Genomic DNA, 25,000 nt, shown 5'->3' with positions numbered 1-25,000 from the left:
ATCTTCGTATTTACGAACCTTCCATGTCAGAAAATCTATGACAAAATCTACATTTACGTTACTCCATGAAACGCGAATTTCATGAAATAAGAGGTTTGTGTTGGTTCTGCCAAATGTCGATAACTTAAACGAGATAAAATATCGAAAGATTTTCGACATATTTAATGATATTTAATAAATTTAACAATAAAATTGTAAAAATTGAAACTATCATTTTTATTCCATTAACTCATTTACATGTCGTAATACGACATAAACGGATATAAGTTAAAACGGGAACATGATAAATCGTATTATCTCTTTATCATATTTATTCGAAAATGGTTTTCACGTAAAGCCAGTACTGTACTCGACAGGTTCTCCTGTGAAAGCTCGAACGTCACGCATTTTGTGGTAACTCGAAAGAAAGTCGATCCGCGTTGGTGGTATTATCGAAACCTACCCCTTTTGACTAACGCATCCAACGGCTTGAAACCTGGCGTTCTCATGAAACGATACGATTTAAATTCATCCTTCCGCGTTCAATGATTTTTATGGGTGGAAAAGAAAAGGAAAAAAAAGAGGAAAAAAATGAAAAAGAAAAGAGAGAAAGAGAGAGAGAGAGAGAGGGAGAGAGAAACAAGCCTATACAATGGAATGAAAGGAAAGAAATAAGAAAAAGAACAAAAGAAAAAAAAAACGAGAGAGATAAAAAAAAGAAATATCGAAGAGGTATATACAAATGTATTGTCTATATGCATATATATATATATATATATATATATATATATATATCTTTCTTCTTTTAACGATTTCTCTCTGTCTCTTGAAATGTTTTCGATATCGTCTCGTTATTATATTTTATTCCGATAAGCCGAAACGTTTGTCCGATATATCGATAATATCTACTTGTCTCCTTTACTATTGGAAAATGGATCCTCTTATATATAGGATTGGCCATAACAGTAGGATTAATTTCCTCATGAAATATGTTTATGGCGGTAGCTCTTAATTTTGTAAGTGTCAGGTGACACCGTGTCCGTTAGAAACGACAACAGCTGCCATTAGAGAATCATCGATCAGTAAGTTGCAAGGGGAGAGGGGTGGGTTTACGGAGAGGGAGAGAAACGGAGAGAGGTTGAATGCAAGAGAGAGAGAGAGAGAGAGAGAGAGAGAGAGAGAGAGAGAGAGAGAGAGAGAGAGAGAGAGAGAGAGAGAGAGGAGGTGAGGACACATCAGAGGAGAGAGAGAAACTGCAAACGCTTGCCATGGACGTTCGACCTGTTTCGAATGGTGACCCCTTACTCTCCTCCCCTCTCCCATGCATGCTCGGTTTCGACCTCATATTCACTGTGATTTATCGTATTCGCATGTGCAAAACCGCATGTAGACGCGTCATTCCGTGCAGCAGTATAGGAGTAGGTGGATCAGATCAGGCTCCATAGATCATTGGTACTGAGAACATCTATCGGGAACCTATAGAATATAATACTATGGACCAAATAAACTCAGTTTCAACCAATGGTTATCTCGAAGGAAAGAAAAATATAAAAGGAAGAAAAAGAAAAAGGGGTGGGGGGAGAGAAAATTCCGAGGGAATATAAGAGAATAAGAGGAATCTGTACCGTCGTTGATTTCAAAGACACTTTCTCTCTCTCTCTCTCTCTCTCTCGCTCTCTCGCTCTCTCACTTATTTCTTTTTCTCTTTTATACGGACAAGTAAACCCTCATTGAGAGAGTTGAAGTAAAGAAGGAATCGTTAGAATCGATCTTATGGGTCTTTATTTTCTTTCATTTGGTAGGAACCTACGAGTAGTTCTTGTTCTCGTCCTCGTTCTCATTCTCGTTGTCGTCGATTCTCTATCACTTTGAGATTTCGAGAACCCTTCCTTTCTGTTTCTTTTATTTTTCTTTTTCTTCTTCTTCTGCTTCTACTTCTTCTTCTTATTCTTCTTCTTCTTCTTCTTCTTCTTCCCTAATCGAAACTTATGATTTCTTTCGTGTATGTAAGAGAAAGTTCCGTATCAAACATAACTCGGCAAATTTTCTTTTTATTACTTAGTATAAGTTAAATAAATCCAATAGGAGATATATAAAGTAAGAAAAAAAAAGAGAAGAAAAAAAAATGTACGAAAGGTGTATATACAAATTTTATATATATATATATATATATATATATATATATATATATATATAGATGAAAAAGTTTATAAATTACATTTGTAACAGTAAAAGCCTTTTTTCGTTTTTTTTTTCATTTTTCTTTTTTTCTTTTTTTTTTTTTTTTTTTTTCTTAAATCTTGTTTCCTATTATATCCATTCAACGAGAATGTATTACTTTTAAAGGAGATACGATGTTTAAATGATCAATTTCTCAAATCTAAGTACAATTTCAAAATATTATATAACTTGTTAGTAAAACTTGTATAAAAATGTATATCGAGAAGGAAACATATAAATACATTAATACATAAATATATAAAATATCGTATACTTTACAATCTTGATAACTTTTTCTCCCCAATATCATGAAAAATATATGAGACAATATAAACGTTAGATGAAGGAATAATTGATTAGAATCGTTCTCGTAAAATAGAATTCACATAATGATGTTCATAGAAAATTATGAATTAAAGAAGGAAAAGAAAAAAGAAAAAGAAAAAAAACAAGAAAAAAAAAACCGAATTAAGATTGCGTTAACGGCTAATTATCGCTATAAATATAGTGCTAAAAAAAAGAAAAAAAAAGAAAAAAAAAAGTATGAGAAAAAAAGAAAGAGCATCGATTTTTTTTCCCCCATAAAATCAATTAGATTCAATCGTACGACTTTATTCGAACGTAAATAAACGAAAGAAATATAAAGTGAAATCGACGTTCGATTAAAATACCGAAGGCATACAAATTCTTAAGTCGTTCGCGTCACAATCGTTGCTCATACAAAGTGAAGTAAGTCAGTCCAAAGTCTAGACGCATCGTCGAAATATAAGGGTTGTGAAAGGGATAGAAGAATGATACTTTAGCACGGACAAGTAACCCTATAAAGGACATAGGATCGATTGAACGAGCAATGGGCTTTTCCTTCAAACTCTCTACATAGTTAGAATGAAAGAGAAAGAGAAAGAGAAAGAGAGAGAGAGATAGAGAGAGAATCGTATTTTGCTTTCTCGTTCGTTGCTTTCTCTCTATGTCTCCTTTCCTCCCTCTCCCTCTCCCTCATCTCGACCGTTTGATAGATACGATCTTTCCCTTTCTCATTGCGTATATAACGCACACTACGAAGAGAATGTTATTTGCGTTCGAATACTCGTAGAATTTCTGCAAGTGACAAAAGGGGAAAAGAGAAATAGAGAAGCGTTGAATTATCTCTCTTTCCCTTTCTCACAGGTATACGTTAAAGTATACAACTTTGACTGTATACACACCTACATCTATATATGTAGATGCATATATAAAATACGAAACGCTCTTTCTCTCTATCTCTATCTCTCTCTCTCTCTCTCTCTCTCTCTCTCTCTCTCTCTCTCTCTCTCTCTCTCTCTCTCTCTCTCTTTCATACTCACCCAACTCATCCTATCTCTAACTCTATCTTTCTCTTGCACTTTCTATCGTGGCTTTGGAATTTGCAAGCGTTCTCAGTCGCGGTGGGATACCTCGAAGGGAATTCGGGAACATCGGGGATTCCCGTACGTTTGCCTTTTACGCTTACGAAAGAAAAAGATACTAGTGATAGTGGTGGTGGTACTGGTTGGTGGTTGGTAGTAATGGTCGTGATGGTACTGACGGTCGTGGTAGAGTTGGTGGTGGTGGTGGTAGTGGTGGTGGTGGTGGTGGTTGTCCCTGGGTTACCGATGAAAATTTTCCAGATAGAAGCGTAAGGAAAGATCGTGGATGGCTTTCGAATTCTATCCCGCTTGGTATGGAATGTCAACAATCGCGGTGATATCGCGGAAACGTCAGAGATGTTTTGACAAAGAATGAAAATGCAACGCGCACGAAGATCACCCTTTCTTCCTTTTACCCCTCTATCCCTTCTTATTTCATCCCTCTCGTTTCCACATCTACATATATATATATATATATATATATATATATATATATATATATATATATATATATATATATATACTTATTTCCTTGGTAATCCGTGTCTTTTATGTAAAACGCGAGCATGTATACTCATGAAAATAGATCCTTTGACCGTGAGTTTGCGTTCATGAGAATTCTAGAAAATGTGAGTGTGTGTGAGTGTGTATTCTCCTTTTACACTCTGGATATTTTATGTTTGTTTATTTTCTTTCTGTTTTTTTTTTCTCTTTTTTTTCTTTTCTTTTCTTTTCTTTTCTTTTTTTTTTTTTCTTTCTTTCTATATACCTTTTCATCTTTCTTTTTTTGTTGTCTTTTAATAAATGAAAAATTGCCTGGGAATGAAACTATTCGTTACGACGTTGCATGGGAATTCGTCGTTCATGTTGCGATAATATCTAGGAGAGAAATCGTGTCGTTGATGTGATAAACAGGATCAGTCTTTTCTTTTATCAGCGTAAATAAAAAAAAAAATACGGAGGGAAAAAGACGAACGTGTTAATAACGGGGATAAGCGTGGAGAAGAGTAAACATTTTGCATAGAAATGAAATTTGATTGGAGATTCTATCTGCGTAATCTCTGGATTATATTTAAAACGATGATGGCGATGAAGAAAACGAGGATACACATTAAAAAATTACACGCTATATGATTTATATACATATATTTATTCATGTGTCGTATTAACATAAATAAATTGTAAATATTGATATCACGCGGAATATTGTACGGTAATATTGATAATATAAAAAAAAAAAAATCAACCGTAAAAATTCATTGAATATATGAATAAAGAGTTTGAAGCTAAAAGTGTAAATAATACGAGAAACAAAAATTAAAAATAAAAATTTGTTTCTCTGTCTTTCTCTCTCTCTCTCTCTCTCTCTCTCTCTCTCTGTCTTTCTCTGTCTCTCTCTTTCTCTCTCTCTTTCTTTCTCTCTCTTTCTCTGTTTCTCTTTTTTTTAAACATTTTTTTATCTTAAAATATTTATAAATTTAAATGAAAGTCAACAACTAAATGTTTCATAAATAAAAATTAAAGAGCGTATATTTTATCCCCGTATGTAGAACATAGAATAGGGGTAGTTTTTTTGAATTTAATCCGATTATCAAATTCCACAAACGAGAGTGAATTCATCATTGTCACTTTCAATTTTAACTCTTGAGTAATCGGTCCACTTTTTGCACTACACACGTTTTATACGTATTTCAAGCTTAATATAATATTGAATACAATATAAATTGAATATAATATAAATTGAATATAATATTATGGATACGTATATCATATTTTTATTTCCTTTAGAAATTTTTTTTTAAATATAATATTGTATTTCAAACAATGATGCACAGTGATCAATATGTAAACGTAAATATTTTCCATTTACATAGAAATTAACCTTACATAAAATGTATTAAGAATTGTATAAACTTTAAACTATTAAACTCCTTATATAAAAATCTCATATATATAAATACACAAGTGTATGTGTATATATATATATATATACACACACACACACACACACTTCATTTCAAGAAGTCAAGAAGTCGTTTCTAACATAAATTCTGGAAACAAACTGACGTTGCAGAGGTTTCTCAAGACAACGCCCTTAGGTGCAATTCGCAACAAGGTTGATAGAGAAAAAGAAAAAATGAGAGAGAGAGATAGAAAGATGGAGAGAGAGAGAGAGAGAGAGAGAGAGAGAGAGAGAGAGAGAGAGAGAGAGAGAGAGAGAGAGAGAGAGAGAGAGAGAGAGAGAGAGAAGGAAATGAAAGGAGAAGTGTTGTCTCAGTAGATTTGGAGGAATGGAAACGCTTTCTCGTGCTATAAGAGTCTCCTCCTTCGGTCTAAAACGTAACCCGCTGTCATTGCTATTCTCGTAGCACCTTGTGAATCCGATATGTGTATGTGTGTGTGTATATATCTGATAACGGACCGTCCGCAGGTTTAGAACATGTCAAGAAGACGTGGTATTTACGTGATCATCTTCCCTTGTCGTAAACTGCATCGTTTGTTCAACAATCATTGTCTCTATTCTATAGAAGAAGAAGAGTAACATGATAGCGTCATCTTCCTTGTCTCAACCTTCTGTTAAGTCTGTCACCGGTTTTCAACTACCTAGATATTCTCTTTCTCTCTCTCTCTCTCTCTCTCTCTCTCCTCTCTTTCTCTCTCTCTCTCTCTCTCTCTCTCTCTCTCTCTCTCTCTCTCTCTCTCTCTCTCTCTCTCTCTATTTTATATTCCCATTTAGTTACCTCTCACTCGCTATACATTTTCTCAGGCTTCGTTCCTTCAGTTCTACCTTCGAAGAATCTCCTTCTCTCTTTACTCTCCCTTCCTGACTAAACTCGAACTCCTCCTCAGCTGCACCTTCTCCTTGAAGTTCGAACTTGCATTCAAACCGTGCATGCTCCAAGACGTAACACGGTTGAATCGTTTTCTTGGTTTTCTCTAATTGAACGGTACACACCGGGTTTAACCTTCGAAGGCGTAGCTCGTTTGCGCTTACCCCAACTCGTTGCGCGAGACCTCCTGCATTTCTAAGTGGTCGCGTCTTTGCTTTCTCTTCTAGTCTCCTCTCCCCCCTCTTTCTCCCTCTCTCTCTCTCTCTCTCTCTTCGTCTGTCTATGTGTTCCACAATCTCTTTCCTACTTCTCTCTTATTCGTCTCTTCTAATTACAATTCCTTTTATTCTCCATGTCACGACATTACCTCTCGACATTCACCATTCGTGGAAGAAGAAAATATCGAGAGCTTTTCTGTGACTCTCATAACGTTCAGTGCTTTATTTAATGCACTGACAAAAGAAAAAAAAAACAAAAAGAAAAAAAAAAGAAGAAGAAGAAAATACATTAGGATGCGAATGCATTATAAAAATAATTTGATAGAAGTATTTTGAAGATATAATTCAAGAAATTTCTCTTTTTCTTTTTCCCTGTTTTTCTTTTTTTCTTTCTCAGAGAAGATTTTCTAATTCGAGATAATACATCGAGTAAAATATATAAAGTTATTATGTTTTATGATATATTGTTGTACGTATGTATGTTATTAATCGATCAATCTTATTTTAATTGATCACGTGCAATCATTGAATTGGTTAAAGTAATTGAAATATTGTTTTTGTTTTGCAAATAATAGGTACCTTTAAAAGATTACGTTATATATTGATCTTTATGCATTATAAGATTAGCGTCGACTTTTAATTTAAATAGTTAAAACGAGTAAGCAAAAAGCAACTTTATTGTAATTGCTTTCAAAGTGTATATATATATATATATATATCTGTACGTACATGAATACGTGAGCGATTAAAATGATGGTTGAAACGAAAAAAAGAAAAGAAAAAGAGAGAAAGAAAAACGAATCAAATCAACGTTGCCAATGAGAAGAAATTATTATTTATAACGAATAAATGAAAGAAAAGTTATAGCGAGGAAAGTTAAAGAAAGTAAAAAAAAAAGAGAGAAAAAAAAAAAGAAAAATTTACTCGATTATTTTCAATAAATACAAAATATGGGCCGAAAATTTTTATGTTTCTTTTAAAGATCAATCATTCGATTTTTAATATAACGACACTTTTTCGACTAATTTATTTATTTTTTTATTTATTTATTTTTTTTTTTCTTTTTCTTTTCACATTTGTAAAGCCATTAATGTAAGCGTTAGAAATTTGTTGATAATTTGAAAACAAAACAAAAAAAAAAGAAAAGAAAAGAAAAAAGAATAGAAAAAAAAAAAAAAGAAAAAAATTAGTCCGAAAAAGTCCTCTTGAGAAAGAGAAAATTGATTTTTAAGATCCACCTAAGAAATTTGGAATCAACTTTATTCTCCTCTCGAATTGTATTTAAACTTACCGAGAGATAAAGTATTGGTTGCTACTCAGTCCTCGCTATGATCTCGCCTTTGTCATTGAGTGACTTTGGTAGTTTTGAACTCTGTCTTCCAACGTTGTTGTTGCATCACTGTCGTCTTCGTGTTCGCACCTTGCCAACACCCTCTCAACCCTCTTATAACCTTCTTCTCTCTCACTCTCCTCTCTCTCTCTCTCTCTCTCTCTCTTTCTCTCTCTCTCTCTCTCTCTCTCTCTCTCTTTCTCTTTCAATTCCCATCGTCGACGTCTCACTTAATCTCTCACGAGGGAAACATTTTCTCGATTTTCCGCGGTGCTTTCCCGAGGATATTCTAGAAGAAAGGCCACGTCACTTAGAGACACAGTGAACCCTTTCCTGCTTTTCCTGCTTTTCCTGCTTTTCCTCGTAAACTGTATTCAAGACGAGTATAATCGTTTTCATCCGCTTTACTCTTGAGATTAAATTTTATGCGCTCCGTCGTGTCCCGTTTTCGAATTTTCCCTCATTCCCTCGTTCGTTCCTATGAAATAATCACCTGCCATACAAAAATTTCCTTTATCCTCTGGTATCAGAAGAAAAATAATTATTTAAAACGTAATATTTTCAAGAAAAAAAAAAAAAAAAAAAAAGAATAATAATAATAATAATAAATGATTTCAATTAAATAGCTGATGGTTTCTTCTTTTTGTTTTTCGTTTTTCTTTTTTTATTTTTTATTTCTATTTTTTTCTTTACAATTTTATACAAAAGAATAAATTTAACAGATTAGAATAGGAAATAATTTGATATAATAATATTCTTCAGGTTGGAGAAATATCTGAGATGTAAGAAATTTTAATACGATAACAATATCTACGTAATAATTTTGAATATTTTTATATGTCAATATTATCTTATCATATTTTCAGGCTCATTTTTTTTCTTTTTTTTTTTTCCTTTCTTCTTTTTTTCTTTTTAAGGAAAATTTAGCTTACCTTATTTGAATTTTCATGACATACATAAAATGTTTAAACTTATGATTAAAATACTAAATTTATATATATAAAGAAAGAGAAAATATTAAATCAATGACAGAAAATATAAAGATTAAAAAGCGTTGAAATAAATTAATTTACAGAACGATAATAAAATCTGTTTGGATCTAATATTGCTATGATGTATAATAGGAAAAAATTTCACATAGTTAAGATTAATTATCTTTTGGCGATCATTTTTAGATCGGTGCAAATACCTATACATCATGGTAGTTCGGAAGCGAGATAATTTTCCTCGGAAAGGAAAAAAAAATCATGAAGCATATAAAAAGATATAAGGACAAAATTAATAGAGCATACTGATTAACTGGCTGCGAAAGTACGGAATTAGGATCAAAGGGAAACTAATAAGAAAAAACCCATCAGATTTTACCTACAGTATAAAAAAAAAAAAAAAAAACGCTAATAAACTAATTAATGAAAATTTAATTAACCGTAAAAAAATTAATAAAACGTATGAAACACTAAAAAATGGAATTAATTATTCTAAAATAATATCCCGATTCGAAAGAAATTAATTATTCTAAAATAATATCTAACATATTTAAAGTAATAGATTTTAGCATTTTCATCAACGCGTGATAACATTTTCTAAATGTTATCACGATTTGATAAAGGTTTCTTACAAAAAAAAAAAAAAAAAGAAAGAAAGAAAACATAAAAAAAAATATAAAAAATAGCAAAATAAAAAATAATAAAAAAAAAAAAAAATAAAAAGAAAAATAAAAATTGTAAAATTCAAATGGCTGATAAATAAAATAACAATTTAAACAATCATCGCTCGTACGATATTCATTTTCATATCTTCTTTCATATTTTTATTTATAATTTTCACTGCACATGCATATAATGAATTTATATGTGTTTATATATATTTTTTATATAATATATAAAAAAATTACTAAACGTTATTATACAAATAGAAATAAATGTATCATTGAGGATAAAATAACATAAAATCAATAAATAACTGAGATTTCAAAATAAACAGTAAATAAATGAAAATTGACACAGCGAATAAATTGTAAATTAATATAAAACAAGCTATATATACGGATAACGATTTAAATTAAGCTTAAATATAATAAATTATATTTAGACGTAATTAACATAGGATTGAAAATTTTGAACAAAAAAAAAAAATAAATAAATAAATAAAACTATTAAAAAATATTCCGACCTACGATCAATGATAGTATAATAATTATATGCTCGTTAAAATATATGATCATTATTTTTTTTAGGCTCTATTATGAATTTTCAAGCGTGCATAACTCTAATCGTCGCATTGCCGTATCTTGAAACTAAAAGGCATATATATATATATATAAATGACGAAGAAAGGAAGAAAAAAGAAGGGAAAGTCAGTGACGGATCTTCCGGTTGACAAATCGTAGGATTGTTCATAACATGAACTCTCGTGAAACGAGAGAAAACGAGACTGGCTCGAAAGTCTCGTTCTTGTTAGAGAAACTGGATCCTCGAAATGTGTCCTCCCTTTTTCATAGAAATCATTTCTACGGCCTTCAATGTGGTTTCTTTTGATCGTCGGAAATTAAATCGGATTGTATTACAAGAGGATCGTTTTATCATTATTCCTTTTAGTTGTACACAGTTGATAAGTAATTTTTGAAAGGAGAAAAGCTGTTCGAGGAAAATTAATTTTCAAGAATATTCTACGTCTCTTTCGTAATGACTAACTCACTTATAACGTCGGCTATCTTCGTCATTTCAATAATAACAAGAACAAGATGCAGAATGCGGATACATTAAGAAACTTAGAATTCGTACGGATTGGATTGTTTCGTCGAACCAGTCCGATCTTCGTAGCTGACATGAGAACATTATTGCACGTAAATGGGAATGTAAAGCTTGAAAATGAGGATTTCTAAGGTCTAGAAAGAGATAAAATAAGTAATAGTAAGTAGTAGTAATAGTAGTAGTAGTAGTAGTAGTAGCAGCAGCAGCAGCAGCAACAACAGCGTAGTAGTAGTATAGGGCGAAACTAGCATGAAAGACTTATTCGTCGGAGTAAGATGGCGTTGGCTTTGTGCTTGGAAGTAAAGAGAAAATAGCCGACGAGGGAGTCGATTCCAGATGAAAGGATTTCGTTAAAAGCAGATTTACATTTCCTTGACTTCACTGCGTCGCCTTTTTGCCGACTTCTCTCGTTCGCATAAACGTTTTCTCGTGGTTGTTCGCAAAAGCAAAATGTTCGGTTCCCCCTGGTTTTCAAATGACGGTTCCTACCATTGGGTTGGCATCGAAAATCTTCAAGTTTAAATTCACGCTTGATTTCCATCTTGATTTCCATCTTGATTTCCCGCAGGTGGCAGCGATCTCGAAGAATCAGGAGGAACACGAACAGCAGAAACGAGATCATCGTAGAGAGGGCACTGGAGTTTCCAGCGAGCAGCAGCAGCAACAACAGTGGATCGCCCTCAGTCTACCACTTCAACTATTTTACTATACGAACGGCCAGTTGAATCTACGTTGTACCGCACAAATCCCTGGAATATATTCGTCCGCGAATGAGATACAATTGGGCACTGGGTTACGTGAACCTGTACCTGAAAGAGGTAGATATCATAAATTAATTCCTTTTATTTTATTCAAATTAGAAAGAGAAAAAGAGAGAATAAGAGGGAAAGAATTGGTCGATAAGTCTAAACAAATTACATTGATTCAAGTTGATTGTTGTTACGATGATATTACCGATTAAAGTTATAAACTTTACGTATTAATTATTATAATAATTATTATATAATGAGTGGCGCGGAATAAAAAAAAATTTTTTCCAATAACGTAGATAACTAGATAACGGTGTAAATAATCAAGTTATTTATGCAATATTTAACGACTATTATTAAAAATTTTTTTTTACTCTTATAAATAAAATAATGAAATTGTGAATATATATATATAAAAAAAAAAAAAAATGTTTATTCGTGTACGTATTTGTATTATTTAGTTCGCCTATTGATAAGTATTTACTGATTTTTTTTTTCTTCTTTTTGGTTAAATAATTAGCAAACGTAATATTTTAGAATTTAACTTTTATGATGAATTCTCTATAGAATGAACAAAATTGGATCTGATCTTTGCAGTCCTTATCATGTTTTTTTTTTCTTCTTTTCTATGCAATATTGTGCAGTTTTTTATTACCGGAAATTAAAGGATTTTCAACGAACTAACGAAAATGTCAAGAATAAGCGAGTGTAATAAGCCCGTAATAATATATTCATAGTAATGAAACATAGTATCATTGTCAGAATAAAATTCACGTGACATTAAATTCTTTGAAAACAAAAATATAATAAATAATAAATAATAAATAATAAATAATAGAAACACAGAAAACTGTAGAAACATCATGTTTCGAAAAATAAGAGAGAGAGAAAGAGAAAGAGAAAGAGAAAGAGATGATCCTGTGATAAATATTAATCGAATTAATTGCAAGGTAATCCGTTGAGCGTAAGTTATCGTTCGATAGTAAAAAGATAAGCTATCCATTTGAGCCGTAAATTATGATAAATCTCGTTGATAAGGAAATCGAGCGATATCAGGTCGAATTTCGGCGTTGCCCGTTAAACTTGTGTCTCCAAAACCAATTATCTTTTCATGCCGGTGGCTATACGTTTTCGATTGTCCAATACCATTTCGTTTATACAATTTTGTTTCGATACGTGAAACACATCCTATTATTATAAAAATATACAAGTCTGCTGGTTTAAAAGTCCATCGTTACGTGTGGGCTTTTGGGGGAACAAAAAAAAAAAAAAAAAGGAAAAAAAACCCGTTTATATTTCAAAGGTTATATCAAAAATATGGATACGGTACGTATATGGGTTTGTTATCAAATAAAACTGAATGGTAAAAATATACTTTGTATACACCAATAACTACATCACAGAAAACTAACCCGTGCCATGGATTCTCTTGCGAATGAGTTTAACAATTCTACCAATGGAAATGCTAATTATTGACGTAACTATCTTTTATAGGAATCCGTATTCAAAAGTGACTATTACACCGAATATAATCTCAATTATACTCTTGCGATATGCAACGAACCATTTTCTCATAGGTATTAAACATTTACCAAACCCCTTGCTGATTCTCTCTGTGTCCGATGAGGATGAAGAGAAAGAGGAAGAGAAGGGGAAAGTAGAGAAGAGAAAGCATGAGAGAGATAGAGAAAGAGAGAGAGAGAGAGAGAGAGAGAGAGAGAGAGAGAGAGAGAGAGATAAAGAGAGAGAGAGATAAAGAGAGATGAAGAGAGATAAAGAGAGAGAGAGAGAAGGCTATCTCGGTTACACGAGTGCCGCGACGAGTGCAGGTAATAGTTGCACGCTCGGCCTGGCTACCCGAGGATTAGACGGTCGAGCGCACGAGCTAATAAATTTTGAGAGGGTCCACCCACTGGAAATCGAAAAGGAAGCCTCCGGTACAAGCTGAACTCGCTTCCTGCACGCGACGTCGACGAGATTTAATTGAGCGGCCACGGGTATAACCTCCGGTCCTATTACCTTTCGAATACCGAGCCCTTTTCGATCCTTTCGCTCTCTCTCTCTCTCTCTCTCTCTTTTTTCTCTCTCTCTTTCTCTTTTTCTTTTTTACTCTTCCTTTTTCGCAACCTCTTGCTTTCTACCTTTTTTATCATATTCATATCGATCGAAATTGCTTCGATTCTCTTTATCGATCCAATTTTCACGATAACAATATTTCTACGTAGGTATTCGGCGAATACGTTTTAATTGGGCCAACTTTAATATTAGACAAATTGGGGATCGTATTAAAAATTAGAAAAATAAATTTCAAAGAAATTCGAAATAGTAGAAGAGTGATTGAAATTTAAAATTTTGGGATAAGAGGTAAATTTTTTTATTAAGCGAAGATCTTTATATTAACTTTGTAGTTACACGAGTACTTTTTAAATCTTATTTCGTCTCCCCCATCCCCCTCCGCGCCCCCACAGTTTTAGTTCGTTTAAGGAAGTTCGTGTATTTTTTTATTTTTTTTTTTTTTTCTTCTTTTTTTTTAAGTACGAGTTGAAATAATACTGTTATTGAATTTTCTGTTTAGAAATGAATGTAACACAATTATGGATAATTATTATAAAGTATTATTAATGAAATAATTATGACGAGAAAAGAAATTGTATTAACGTCATTTTTTTTTTTTTTTTTTTTTAAATTGTAAAAGGAATGTATTTACTCATTTCGGAATTTTATAGTCTGTTTTACAATAGCATAAAATTTATTTGATTTAGAATTTGTGAATGATTTAGTATTTGTGAATAGTATTTGTCCATTATAGAGAGAGAATATGCGATAATCGAACTGTGATTGTACTGCTTTAATCTTCAACTCTTTTGTTTTATTCTGGCAAAGCTTAGCACAATTTTTTATTGTTGTTGTTGTTGTTGTTGTTGTATTCTAATGAGTACGTATTGTTGCCGCGAAGTGCAATTTTTTTTTTAACTGCAATTATATTCTCAACAATGTATGTTATTAATTGCAAAATGTAGTTCCTATCTAGATATTCATTTATGGCTTTTATTTCATGTAAAATCACATTTTAAAAGGGATATGCTTCTTTCTATTGAAATCAGATTCCTTATTATTAATTAGAATCCTTATTATCGATTAAATCATTTTTATAGATATTATAAATTATTGGAAGTTACAAGTATTGAAAGAAACATTTTTAGATAGATGCATTCCATTTTTTTTTTCTTTTTTCCTTTTTTCTTTCTTTCTTTTTTTTTTTTTTTGTAGTACTCTCATCTCGCAAAAAATTATATTTAGTAGCAATTGAAATGAATTTATTTTAGATTTTGTTGTATTTTTAATTTTTTTTTTCTTTTTTATTTTTTTCTTATTTTTAATTTTTTATTTATTTATTTTTCTTTTTTTTTCATTTTTTTTTCTTTTTTTTATAATGGTAGCATATCAAATTCACAAATGAAAAATACAAATTCAACGAATATTACTTTTTCATAACATTTTTCGATATTTCATATAAACAATTGGACGGTGTGCACGTGTAGTAATCTCTAAAAAATATTGTCATATGAGAACAATTCAAATACATACGACACAGAAGAACTCATTTCTAATCATTCTTATTTGTATTATTTCCTCGTAATCGATCTTCTTTCGCACGGTCACATAAATACTGTAGTATATGGTCTAATTTAAAAATAATACCTAGAAATATATAATAATAGATTCATTAAATGTAAAATTATTTACAGATCCAAACATAACAATTACAATGTATATGTTAATTAATCATTCAATCTCATATACATTCTAATAACGCGATAAAACAAATGATGATTATTATTATTGATTTATTTTCATTTGTAATAAAAGTTCCACCTTTCAAATATCTAAAGAATATATCGTAATAGAGTAAAAAAGCAACATCAAAGTTCATTGTATAGTAATCAATAACACTTTAAGTTTTTATTAATGTCTACAAATTATTAATAATAATCGCAGATTCTGCATTTATATATAAGTTAATTATTATTTTTAATTAATTATAACGTTATTAAAATATTATATTAGAACATGAATTTTAGAAGATATTTATAACTTATGACAATTATTATTTAAACAAAAAATATTGATCTTATTATTATTATTATTATTATTATTTTTAATAAATAATCTGAAAAATATTGAACACAGATACACGCACCACATGTTGACTTACATTAAAGGAATAATGTACGCTCAATTAAGAATAAATGAAAAGACGTATGATATTCAAAAATTAGATTGAAATAATTCATAATAAAAAAAGATTAATACTTTAATTAAATCTAATTAAAATTTGTTAAAAACTTTTCGTTCACTATCACGATCACGAGTTCATCGTATACATAAACGACAAGATCGATGACACGTTCATCAGTCATTCGCTGTTACTATGAAAGGAAAACAAAAGGGAATAATACGGATCGTCAAACTGTTACGTATCCAACGGACAAAAATTGACTTTTATTATAGTAGTCTATCCCAGTGAAAACGTATGCACGTAGTTTCGTTGATGCTGACGCGCGTACTCGTTGAATTAGAAAACGCTAATCGATCTACGTTATACAAGCACGTTCCATGTGTTTGATTCTGGAAAATCTTGCAAATTGTTTGGAATTCATTCCGTGTCAAAGCGGACTATTTTGTCGACTTATTGTGTTCGGTGGTACATTGTGTATACGTTTTTCTTTTTTTTCTTTTTTCTTTTTTTCTTTATCTTTTTTGTTCGTATATATATATATTTTTCTTTCTTTTTTTTTTTTTTTTTTTTTTTTTTTTTTTTTTTTTTTTTTTAATCGACCGACCCAATTTTCTCGAAATGTTTCCACGTATCGTTAATTTAGTTCTTTCTCGGGCATTCGAAGAAAATACATTCAAAAATTGATACATTTCGAAAATGAAATTAAATACCTAAATGTGAAATATAAACTAGCCTAATAGACTATTTCTGTTAGCATAGAATGACAATAGGACCACAATTATATTTACGTCTATTATCTAAACACTCTATCACCCGAAGCCTTCTATTATCCAAACAATCTAATAGCACTGCATTATGTATATATTTTCTTTTAATACTCATACGAAATGTATTCTCCCTGATCCATTTATATATATATATATATATATATATATATATATATAATTTTATTCATAGAGAAATTTTTCTTTGCAGATAGATAAGTTAATTGTTAATCGTTTATTATGACATTAATATTATATATCGAAGAGGAAAAAGTTTAACATTAAATTGGATAGTTTAAAACGCGAAAGGAATGTGAAGGATCAAAAAAAAAAGAAATATATATATATATATACATACACACAGGTAGAGGAAGGAAGAAAGGATATTGCATGAGTTAAGAAGATATCTTGTCTTCATTGTAAAAGTTTTGTTGCCAATTTCACTTCTAAAACGATGTCGGAAGACAAGGGTGAAACGCTTTTCCACGAGTATAAAGAACAAGTAACGGAATAAGCGGAAAGGGTTTCGAAAGTCTTTGTTATATGTTTAAAGGTTTCTCACCATTTCTCATTATCCAAGTAATTTTGTAACAAGAGTCTTACTCGGTGAATGCGTGACACTGCTGCGTGAGTACGTTCCTTTCGTAGGTGGAAAACATGGTGACGTCGATACGATGATACTATACCAACCCTCTCTCTCTCTTGTTCTCAACCCTTAGTCCCTCCCTACTCCTTCCCTTCCCTTCTCTCTCTCTCTCTCTCTCTGTCTCTCTCTGTCTCTCTCTCATGGGTTTTCCAATGAACATAGATAAACCGTGAACCGAGCAGCATCGTTATCAGGTTCTTGCATACGTGATTATTTAAGCCGTTTTCCTCTCATGTTAACTACTTCGTATTAGAAAACTCAAGGGAATATCATTTTATCTCTTTCACCCTCTTATCTATCTATCTATCTATCTATTTCTCCTTTTTCCTCCCTTTTGCGTCTTCCTTGACAGTGATCATTGACAAGGGAATATATTATTTATATATTATCTTTCGTTGGCAATGTTAATTTCAATAATAAATTATAGAAATGTATGTATCTACGTTGGTGACGCGCTGATTTATGTAAGAAAATTAATTATAGTGATATTAAGAAAAAGAAAAGAAAGGGAGCGGCGAGGGTGGACAAGAAAAAGAAAAAGAGAACGAAAAAAAAGTAAATAAATATTTAATAATTTTGTTTTTTCCTTTGCGGGATCTCTCTCTCTCTCTCTCTCTATCTATCTTGTCAGATCGATTAAAGAAAATTATGTGGGTATTAAAAGAAAAAGAAGAAATAAATAAATAGATAATTATTTAATAATTTTTTTTTGATACGATTCTCTCTTGAACGTGGGTGATTAAAATTTTTTTTTTTTTTTATACTCTCACAAAATGTTTTTCCATGTTCTTTATTATACTTTGAATTTATGTTTATGTAAATTTATGTATATTTATAAGAGTTGTGCAGACTTGCCTGATTCTCCCTCTCTCCCTCTCTCTCTCTCTCTCTCTCCCTTTCTCTCTCTCTCTCTCTCTCTCTCTCTCTCTCTCTCTCTCTATTTCTCTTTCTATTCCTTACACCTTTAAACTCCCCTTTCATTTTCAAAACAAGTCGCGAGTTCACCATACGTTAGCTTGCGAACTACTTTTCGTGACGCCTCACTGAGACTTCTGAAGGTGGTCTACATATATAGAAGCTAAGCGAGGCAACGAGTTTTAGTTGTATTCTAAGTAAATCGTTTCTCCAAAACTTTCCAAGATCTCGTATACGAAACTTCGAAGTACGGGCTCATGAACTCGCTCTCTAGGAATTTTTTTTTTTTTTTATATAAAATTTCTCCCTCTCTCCCTCTCACTCTCTCGTTCTCTCTCTCTCTCTCTCTCTCTCTCTCTCTCTCGTTCTGTTCTTCCAATCTTCTATTCTCCTTCTCCTTCTTCTCTTCAGAATTTCATTGAAGAAAATTCTGTACGTCTCTCACGATATACCGATCCTTTTTCGATCGTTTTTTGACAATCTTTCAAAGAATATTTTCTTTTTACGACCTTATTACCACAGATATTATTCTGCATTTTAAGAAATCAAACCAGATACGATAGTTTCTTATTCCGTATATTTTAACTTACGACGAACGAGACGTTCTTGATTGTTAATGATTAAGGGGAAAAAAAAAAAAAAAAAAAGAAAATTAAGGACATGCGAATTAATTGCATTTATAAAACTGAATAGCTCTTTAATCATTCTTTTTAATCGGTCTAATTTTTTTACGTTATTTCTCGTTTTTATATCATTAATTCAATTATTTCCTTTTCATTCCTATTTCCATGGCGATCGTTATTTGCTGCTAAAATCATATCGGTTCTATCTCGTTCTTCAAAATACATAATTTATTTCTCGTCATCGATAATATTTAATTAAATATTTTATTCGCCGGCATTTCTTTTTTTTTTTTTTTTTTTTTTAATGATTTTACTTAAATAAATTTAAAAAAAAAATCATTTGCTTATTCTCAATTAATGAGTAACAAAATTAATAATTTTAATACATACGTTTCGAAGTTTTTATCGTGTATCCAGTAGAAAAAGGGATCTTTGTAAAGTATAATAATAATAATAATAATAATAATAATAATAATAATAATAATAATAATAATAATAATAATAATATATTGCGGACTAATGAGTAACATTACGTAAGGATATCCTTAGATTTTACAATGCAATTGTAAAGAGTTTCAACTTTTCTTGAGACTTCTTTTCTCATCGTGTAAGTCACCCCTCGTCTTGTACCCCTTATCGTATTCGATGTTAGAAGACTTCAGTTTCGTAACACGTGGTAATTTGATTTCTTTCACACTCAGCCTTTCTTGGACTGTTTCTATTTACGGAGGAGACTTTTCCTCCTCCCTCACCCCCTCCCCCTAGCCCGATCCCCACCACGTAGCTCTGAGCTCTGGTCTGATCGACAAAACTGTTTTTAGAAAATTGCCTTCCTTTCCACTTTTCTCTTTCTTTCTTTCTTCCTTCCTTTCTTTCTTTCTTTCTATCATCTCCTCCCTCCGCGCGTCCCACACTCCCGCACCCCCTCCTTCCCCCCTCCCGTTTTTTTCCCTCATTCTCTCGTGAGTGAGCAGAGAATATTCTCTTACAAAGGGCGGTTAATGCCTGTTTCGACCTTCGATTCTTTTTATGACCCTCCTCTTGATATTCAGGTTTCTAAATACATGAGAAAACTTAAATGGCTATCTGTTTAACACACAAATGAGTCTACTTTGTACCGGAATTAATTATCTATTCTATGTTTAATACAAATTGGTCTTCGTTTCTGCAGAGTGAATTACCTTGCCGTAATAAGTGCTGCAGTTTGTTAATCCGTAGTTCTCTCTATCTCTCTCTCTCTCTCTCTCTCTCTCTCTTTCTTTCTCTCTTTCTCTCTTTCTTTCTCTCTCAATTGGATCCTCTATGTTCTGTTCTCGTCCAATTCTCTCCGTCAAGATTCCTTTTTCCTGTATGGTTGGCTATTTGTAAAACTCGTTACCTAAATATATCCGTAATACTCTCGTCTCTCTCTCTCTCTCTCTCTCTCTCTCTCTCTCTCTCTCTCTCTCTCTCTCTCTCTCTCTCTCTCTCTCTCTCTCTCTCTCTCTCTCGTGCGCACGAGTACAATATCAATGATGAAAAGTAGATTAGATAGTTACTTCTTACATATTGAATTAATTTAATTATCTAAGTAAGTGTATTATATTCTCGTAGTGATTTTTTTTCTTTTTATTATTATTACTTTTTTTTTTATTTTTTTTTATAATATACAGACCCATTAGTCGCGATATTCATTATATTATTAATCCTTTGCGTTTGCACTCTAAAATATTAAGTATTGAGATTTGTAAAAGTAAAGAACATTAAGAAATTAGAAAAAGAAAAAAGAAACGAAAACGAGTGTGTAATTAATGTTTACATGATTTAAATGTTATTCACGCCTTTTTTTTTTTTTTTTTTTTTTTTTTTTTTTTTTTTTTATATATATATATATTTATGGATCATATTGAAAATAGATTACTTATTTCGCCGTAATGACGACACTGAAGTCACTTTTATTAATTAAATATTTAATAGTAGTAGATTTGATTATATTTTTGTATTATACTATTTCTATCTTAGATTATTGATATTTTTATGATCATATGACTAGTCATGACTAATAATAATGTATCTATATGTCTATTTATCTATATATCTATCTATCTATCTATCTATATCTCGTTAACTTTTTTCTCTTAGAAAGATGAAAAACAAATCTGGAAAAGTATAAAATCTACCACAATTCTACTTAATGATATCCGTCTTCGAAGTTTTCCCCCTGACTCCAGAACGGAATTTCCTTTCGTTGCGATTTAATTTCGCTAGAAAGAAATGCACAAAAGAAAAATATCGCTTTGCCAAATGCACAAACTTTTGTAACGATAAAACCAGTAGTACGTAGTAGAGGTACGTGCTATGTAATTCGCACTTCCGAACTTCTTCGTCTTTGCAAGAGTTTTCATTTGCGAGAAACAATATACCTATAAATCGTTCTCTTATTTTTCGCATCTAGCTCGCTATATATTAAAAATTAAGTATACGAAGTATTTTTCATTCTAATTCCCCCCTCCCCCCCCCCCGCTTTGAAATAAAACCTGTTCGAAAGTATTAATAAAGTTAATAATAAAGAAAATCTCTCTTTCTCTTTCTTTGTAAAAAAAAAAAAAAAAAAAAAAAAGAAAAAAAAAATAATTAGAATCCATCGAAATAAGACGCGCATAATATGAAAAAGAAAAATAAAGAAATAAATGATTAAAAAGAAAGAAGACAAAAAAAAAAAAAGAAATTCATATCGCGTTAATTAAAGCACAAAAATCTACTACTACGTTCATATTAGTTTCCCATTGTCGATTCAGAAACGTTTATAGACTTCGTATTTGTAATGCATGTGTGTGTATGTGTGTGTATGTATATATACACACCTATATATATAGATATATTTGTTAATACATCTATTTCTCTCCTAACCATTGTCAAAGAACAATTCGGATATAGTAGTTGCCACAACGGAATACTGCCAATTATCAGCGGACTATGCTTTTCGACGCGTCAGATATCTATTCGTCAAATTTCAAACGCAATCTCCAATCATATACCGAACACTGCGACAGAATAGATAGAGTTACCGGTAGCCACTAAATAATTATCAGTCACCACCCCAGTGTCTGCATTCTGATGGAACAATGACGGCGATTCGATAACAAAACCCGTTTTATCTCAAATAGGTTCCGTGTACAATCCAAAGAAAAATTATGAATTTAGGGATATACGAAAGGAATGATTCTTTGTTCGCGAAAAAAATAATCATTTTTTAAAATCTCTCTCTTTCTCCCTCTCAAACACACACACACACACACACACATACACATTCGTACGATTAAATATATACATATATTTTAGCAAATATGTATTTTGTTTTATATATATTTAATTTTTCTGTTAATAATATTCCACTATTCAAAACAGATTTTTACTTATGTTTGACTAAAATATTGTATTTTTCAATTAAAATTTACGTCAGTGAAATTTAACAGAAATACTTTTTTCATTAATAGAAAAATTAATAATTATTTTACATTTTTACGATTTTTAATATTGAAATGTATCGAAAGATAAATAAATGAAAAAATTGAACGTTGAGAAGATATCAATATTATTAAACGTAGAAAAATTAATAGATATTTTATTGATAATTGCATATATTTAAAGAATGTTAATTTAGATTTAATAAATAAATTAAATTAGAATGATGATAATACTTTAGAATAATTTATTCTAATTTTTACAATATAATAACTTCAATGACGATGATCGATAGATAGAGTTCGACAATTAATTATCAATGATTGAACGAAATGTAAAGATTTCGATTAATTTGTATTACTTTTTAATTAAAAGACATTTAATTAGTTACTGAAACATTCGGGCACATTTTAAAATTTAGTAACATTTTTTCTTTTTCTTTTTTTTTTTTTTAGACCGAACGAAGAAAATTTTGATATTTTTAATTGACATGGCAAAAATTAATGTACGTTATATAAAGTACGTTTTCATATTCATTCTGTGTAATTTCGTAATTCTTATAATTAATATGTTATATGAAGATGTACTTCATCATTTTTTTTCTTTTTTTTTTTTTTTTCTTCTTTTTTATTTTCTCGCACTAAGCATAAAACGTATCATCAATTTTTCTATATCTACTATTAAAAAATTCATAATAAGTATCTACTTTATTAAGAGCAAAAAAAGGAATTATTTATTTTAACAAAAATATATCAAAACATTTCTATATTTCTCTCTCTCTCTCTCTCTCTCTCTCTCTCTCTCTCTCTCTCTCTCCAAAAAAAATTATTATTACACTGTACGTATAATAATAAAAGTCCCTATAAAGTTAACTGTTACTACGTGTGTATTATCTACCTAGTTCAACGAGCAAAAAAAAAAAGAAAAGAAAAGAAAATAAAAACAAAAACGAAAATAAAAACAGAAAGAACACCAAAAAAAGAAAAGAAAAGAAAAGAAAAGAAAAAGAAATAATGAAAGAAAGAAAGACAAATTAAATTCCAATGTTTTGCTTGCACACACGTGCTTGCTTATATGTATATAATAAAAATTTTCTGAGACGGTTTTTTGTTAAGAGTTATATGATAAAATGAAAGAAAGTAATGAAGCGAAGGAAAATGGTCTCTCTCGGTTATTATTGCGCGAAATTATTTTTCCACCAAAGAAACAAATAATATTATTGCGTATGAACGTATGTTACAGTAACCTCTGAGAACGGATGCAATTCGCACAGTGCTGTCTGCCTGACGATCCTTCTCCTTCTGTGTATGGTTCAACTGCTCCTAAGATAGTCACGGCACGCCTGAGATCATGAAAAGGGGAGTAGTTCAGGAGCGTCGCAGGACGAACGGCACACTAGTCACGAAGCAAACAGGAAGGAAGAGAACTCGGAGGAGCCGATTCTTCTTCGAAAGAAATAAAGAAAAGGAGAAAGGAAATAACGAGACAAATAATATTGTCCGATCGCTATGAATATATTTATCTCTTTTTAATGTATTAACGCGTGAAGTACGGCATTATCGTTCACTTATTTTTTCTCCAATTTTTATCTCTTGCCCTCCTCCCACATTTCTCTCTCTCTCTCTCTCTCTCTCTCTCTCCCTCTCTTTTTTTCTGAAAAATATCAATTGTTTTTGAAGAATATCAATTTTTATTATTGCTTTTATATTACCAAAAATTCCCGCCCCTCCCCCTTTCCACCTGTATTTTATTTCATTAGATTTCTTTTTTCTTTTCCCTCTCACTCAGAATTCAATAGAATCAAAATACGATGCTTCGAAAAAAGAAGAAGAAGAAAAAAGAAATGAAGGAATGGAAGAAAAGAATCAAAAAAAAAAAAAAAAGAGAAAAAAAAAGATAAAAGGCACAAAAAAAAGAGAAAAAAAAAGAAACAAGGAACTATAGGTTATTTATTTTTCGTTTTCATGAAAGCAATATCCACGAAAGAATGAATTTATATGGTAGTAGTTGTAGCGAACAACACGATGTGGCAAATGGACGAGGATATTCGTTTCGTTTATTTATATTGAAGTTTACTCAGGAGCAAAAATATTATTTTTTATCTCTCTCTCTCTCTCTCTTCCCTTCCCCCCCCCCTCTCTCTCCTCTTTATTTTCTTTTTGGAACAATTGCGAGCAAGGACAGCTGTACTTCTAGCGTTAAAAGTTTCAAAACGAAAACTCGAGGAACGGTCTAAGTATCGCCAAGCCAAGGCGTTTAGGATTGTATATTTGCCGTTTTGTATGTTCCCTATTTGTAAGCATTACGATTGTTATACTATACATACGTATAAATGCGGCATACGGCGACAACGGTGAAATGAAAAGACAACGACGACAACGACGACGAAAATGACGAAAACGACGACGAAAATGACGAAAACGACGACGATGAAAACGACGACGACGACGACGACGACGACGACGACGACGATGACGAAAACGACGACAACGACACCGAGATCGCGTAGATGTGTGAAGAAATAATTTTCACGTTCGCGTGCTCTAGACGAGTCCTGGGTTAAAGGGGCATTGCCCTTTACCCTTATGTATTCGTTATTATAATAATTATAACGTTTCGTGTCAGTGAATTGCGTCGACTTTCAACGCGAAGAAATATATCGAACAAGAAAATGTAATACGATCAAATAAGATCACCGATCGATCTTTATACTCGTTAGATTTCATTGAATGATAAAATAAAAAAAAAAAGGGAAAACGCGAAAGACATGAGTGCTGCTTGTCTTCCACGTGAAAACTAACGAACATGACGACGAAGAGAAAGGACCGATGCCTTCGGGATTTTTCCTTGCGAAGCGTTTAACCATGTAAAATAACGACGATAATAGCAAAAGTGTTAACGCT

General features: G+C 31.4%; 1 protein-coding gene across 1 annotated transcript in view; it reads left to right on the top strand.

The window, feature by feature from the left end:
* LOC124430028 overlaps nucleotides 1–24,861 on the top strand; it is a 134,224-nt gene extending 109,363 nt beyond the window's left edge. The window contains exons 5-6 of the mRNA XM_046976018.1: nucleotides 11,285–11,534; nucleotides 23,340–24,861. Coding sequence (XP_046831974.1) covers nucleotides 11,285–11,534; nucleotides 23,340–23,428 — 339 coding nt within the window. The 3' untranslated portion in view covers nucleotides 23,429–24,861. The remainder of the gene's footprint in view (nucleotides 1–11,284; nucleotides 11,535–23,339) is intronic.
* Nucleotides 24,862–25,000: the final 139 nt, after the last annotated feature.

The sequence above is a fragment of the Vespa crabro genome, chromosome 17 (genome assembly GCF_910589235.1).
Source record: "Vespa crabro chromosome 17, iyVesCrab1.2, whole genome shotgun sequence".
NCBI lineage: Eukaryota > Metazoa > Arthropoda > Insecta > Hymenoptera > Vespidae > Vespa > Vespa crabro.
Note: the sequence above shows the minus strand (reverse complement) of the source record. Positions and strands in the feature narration are given on the sequence as shown.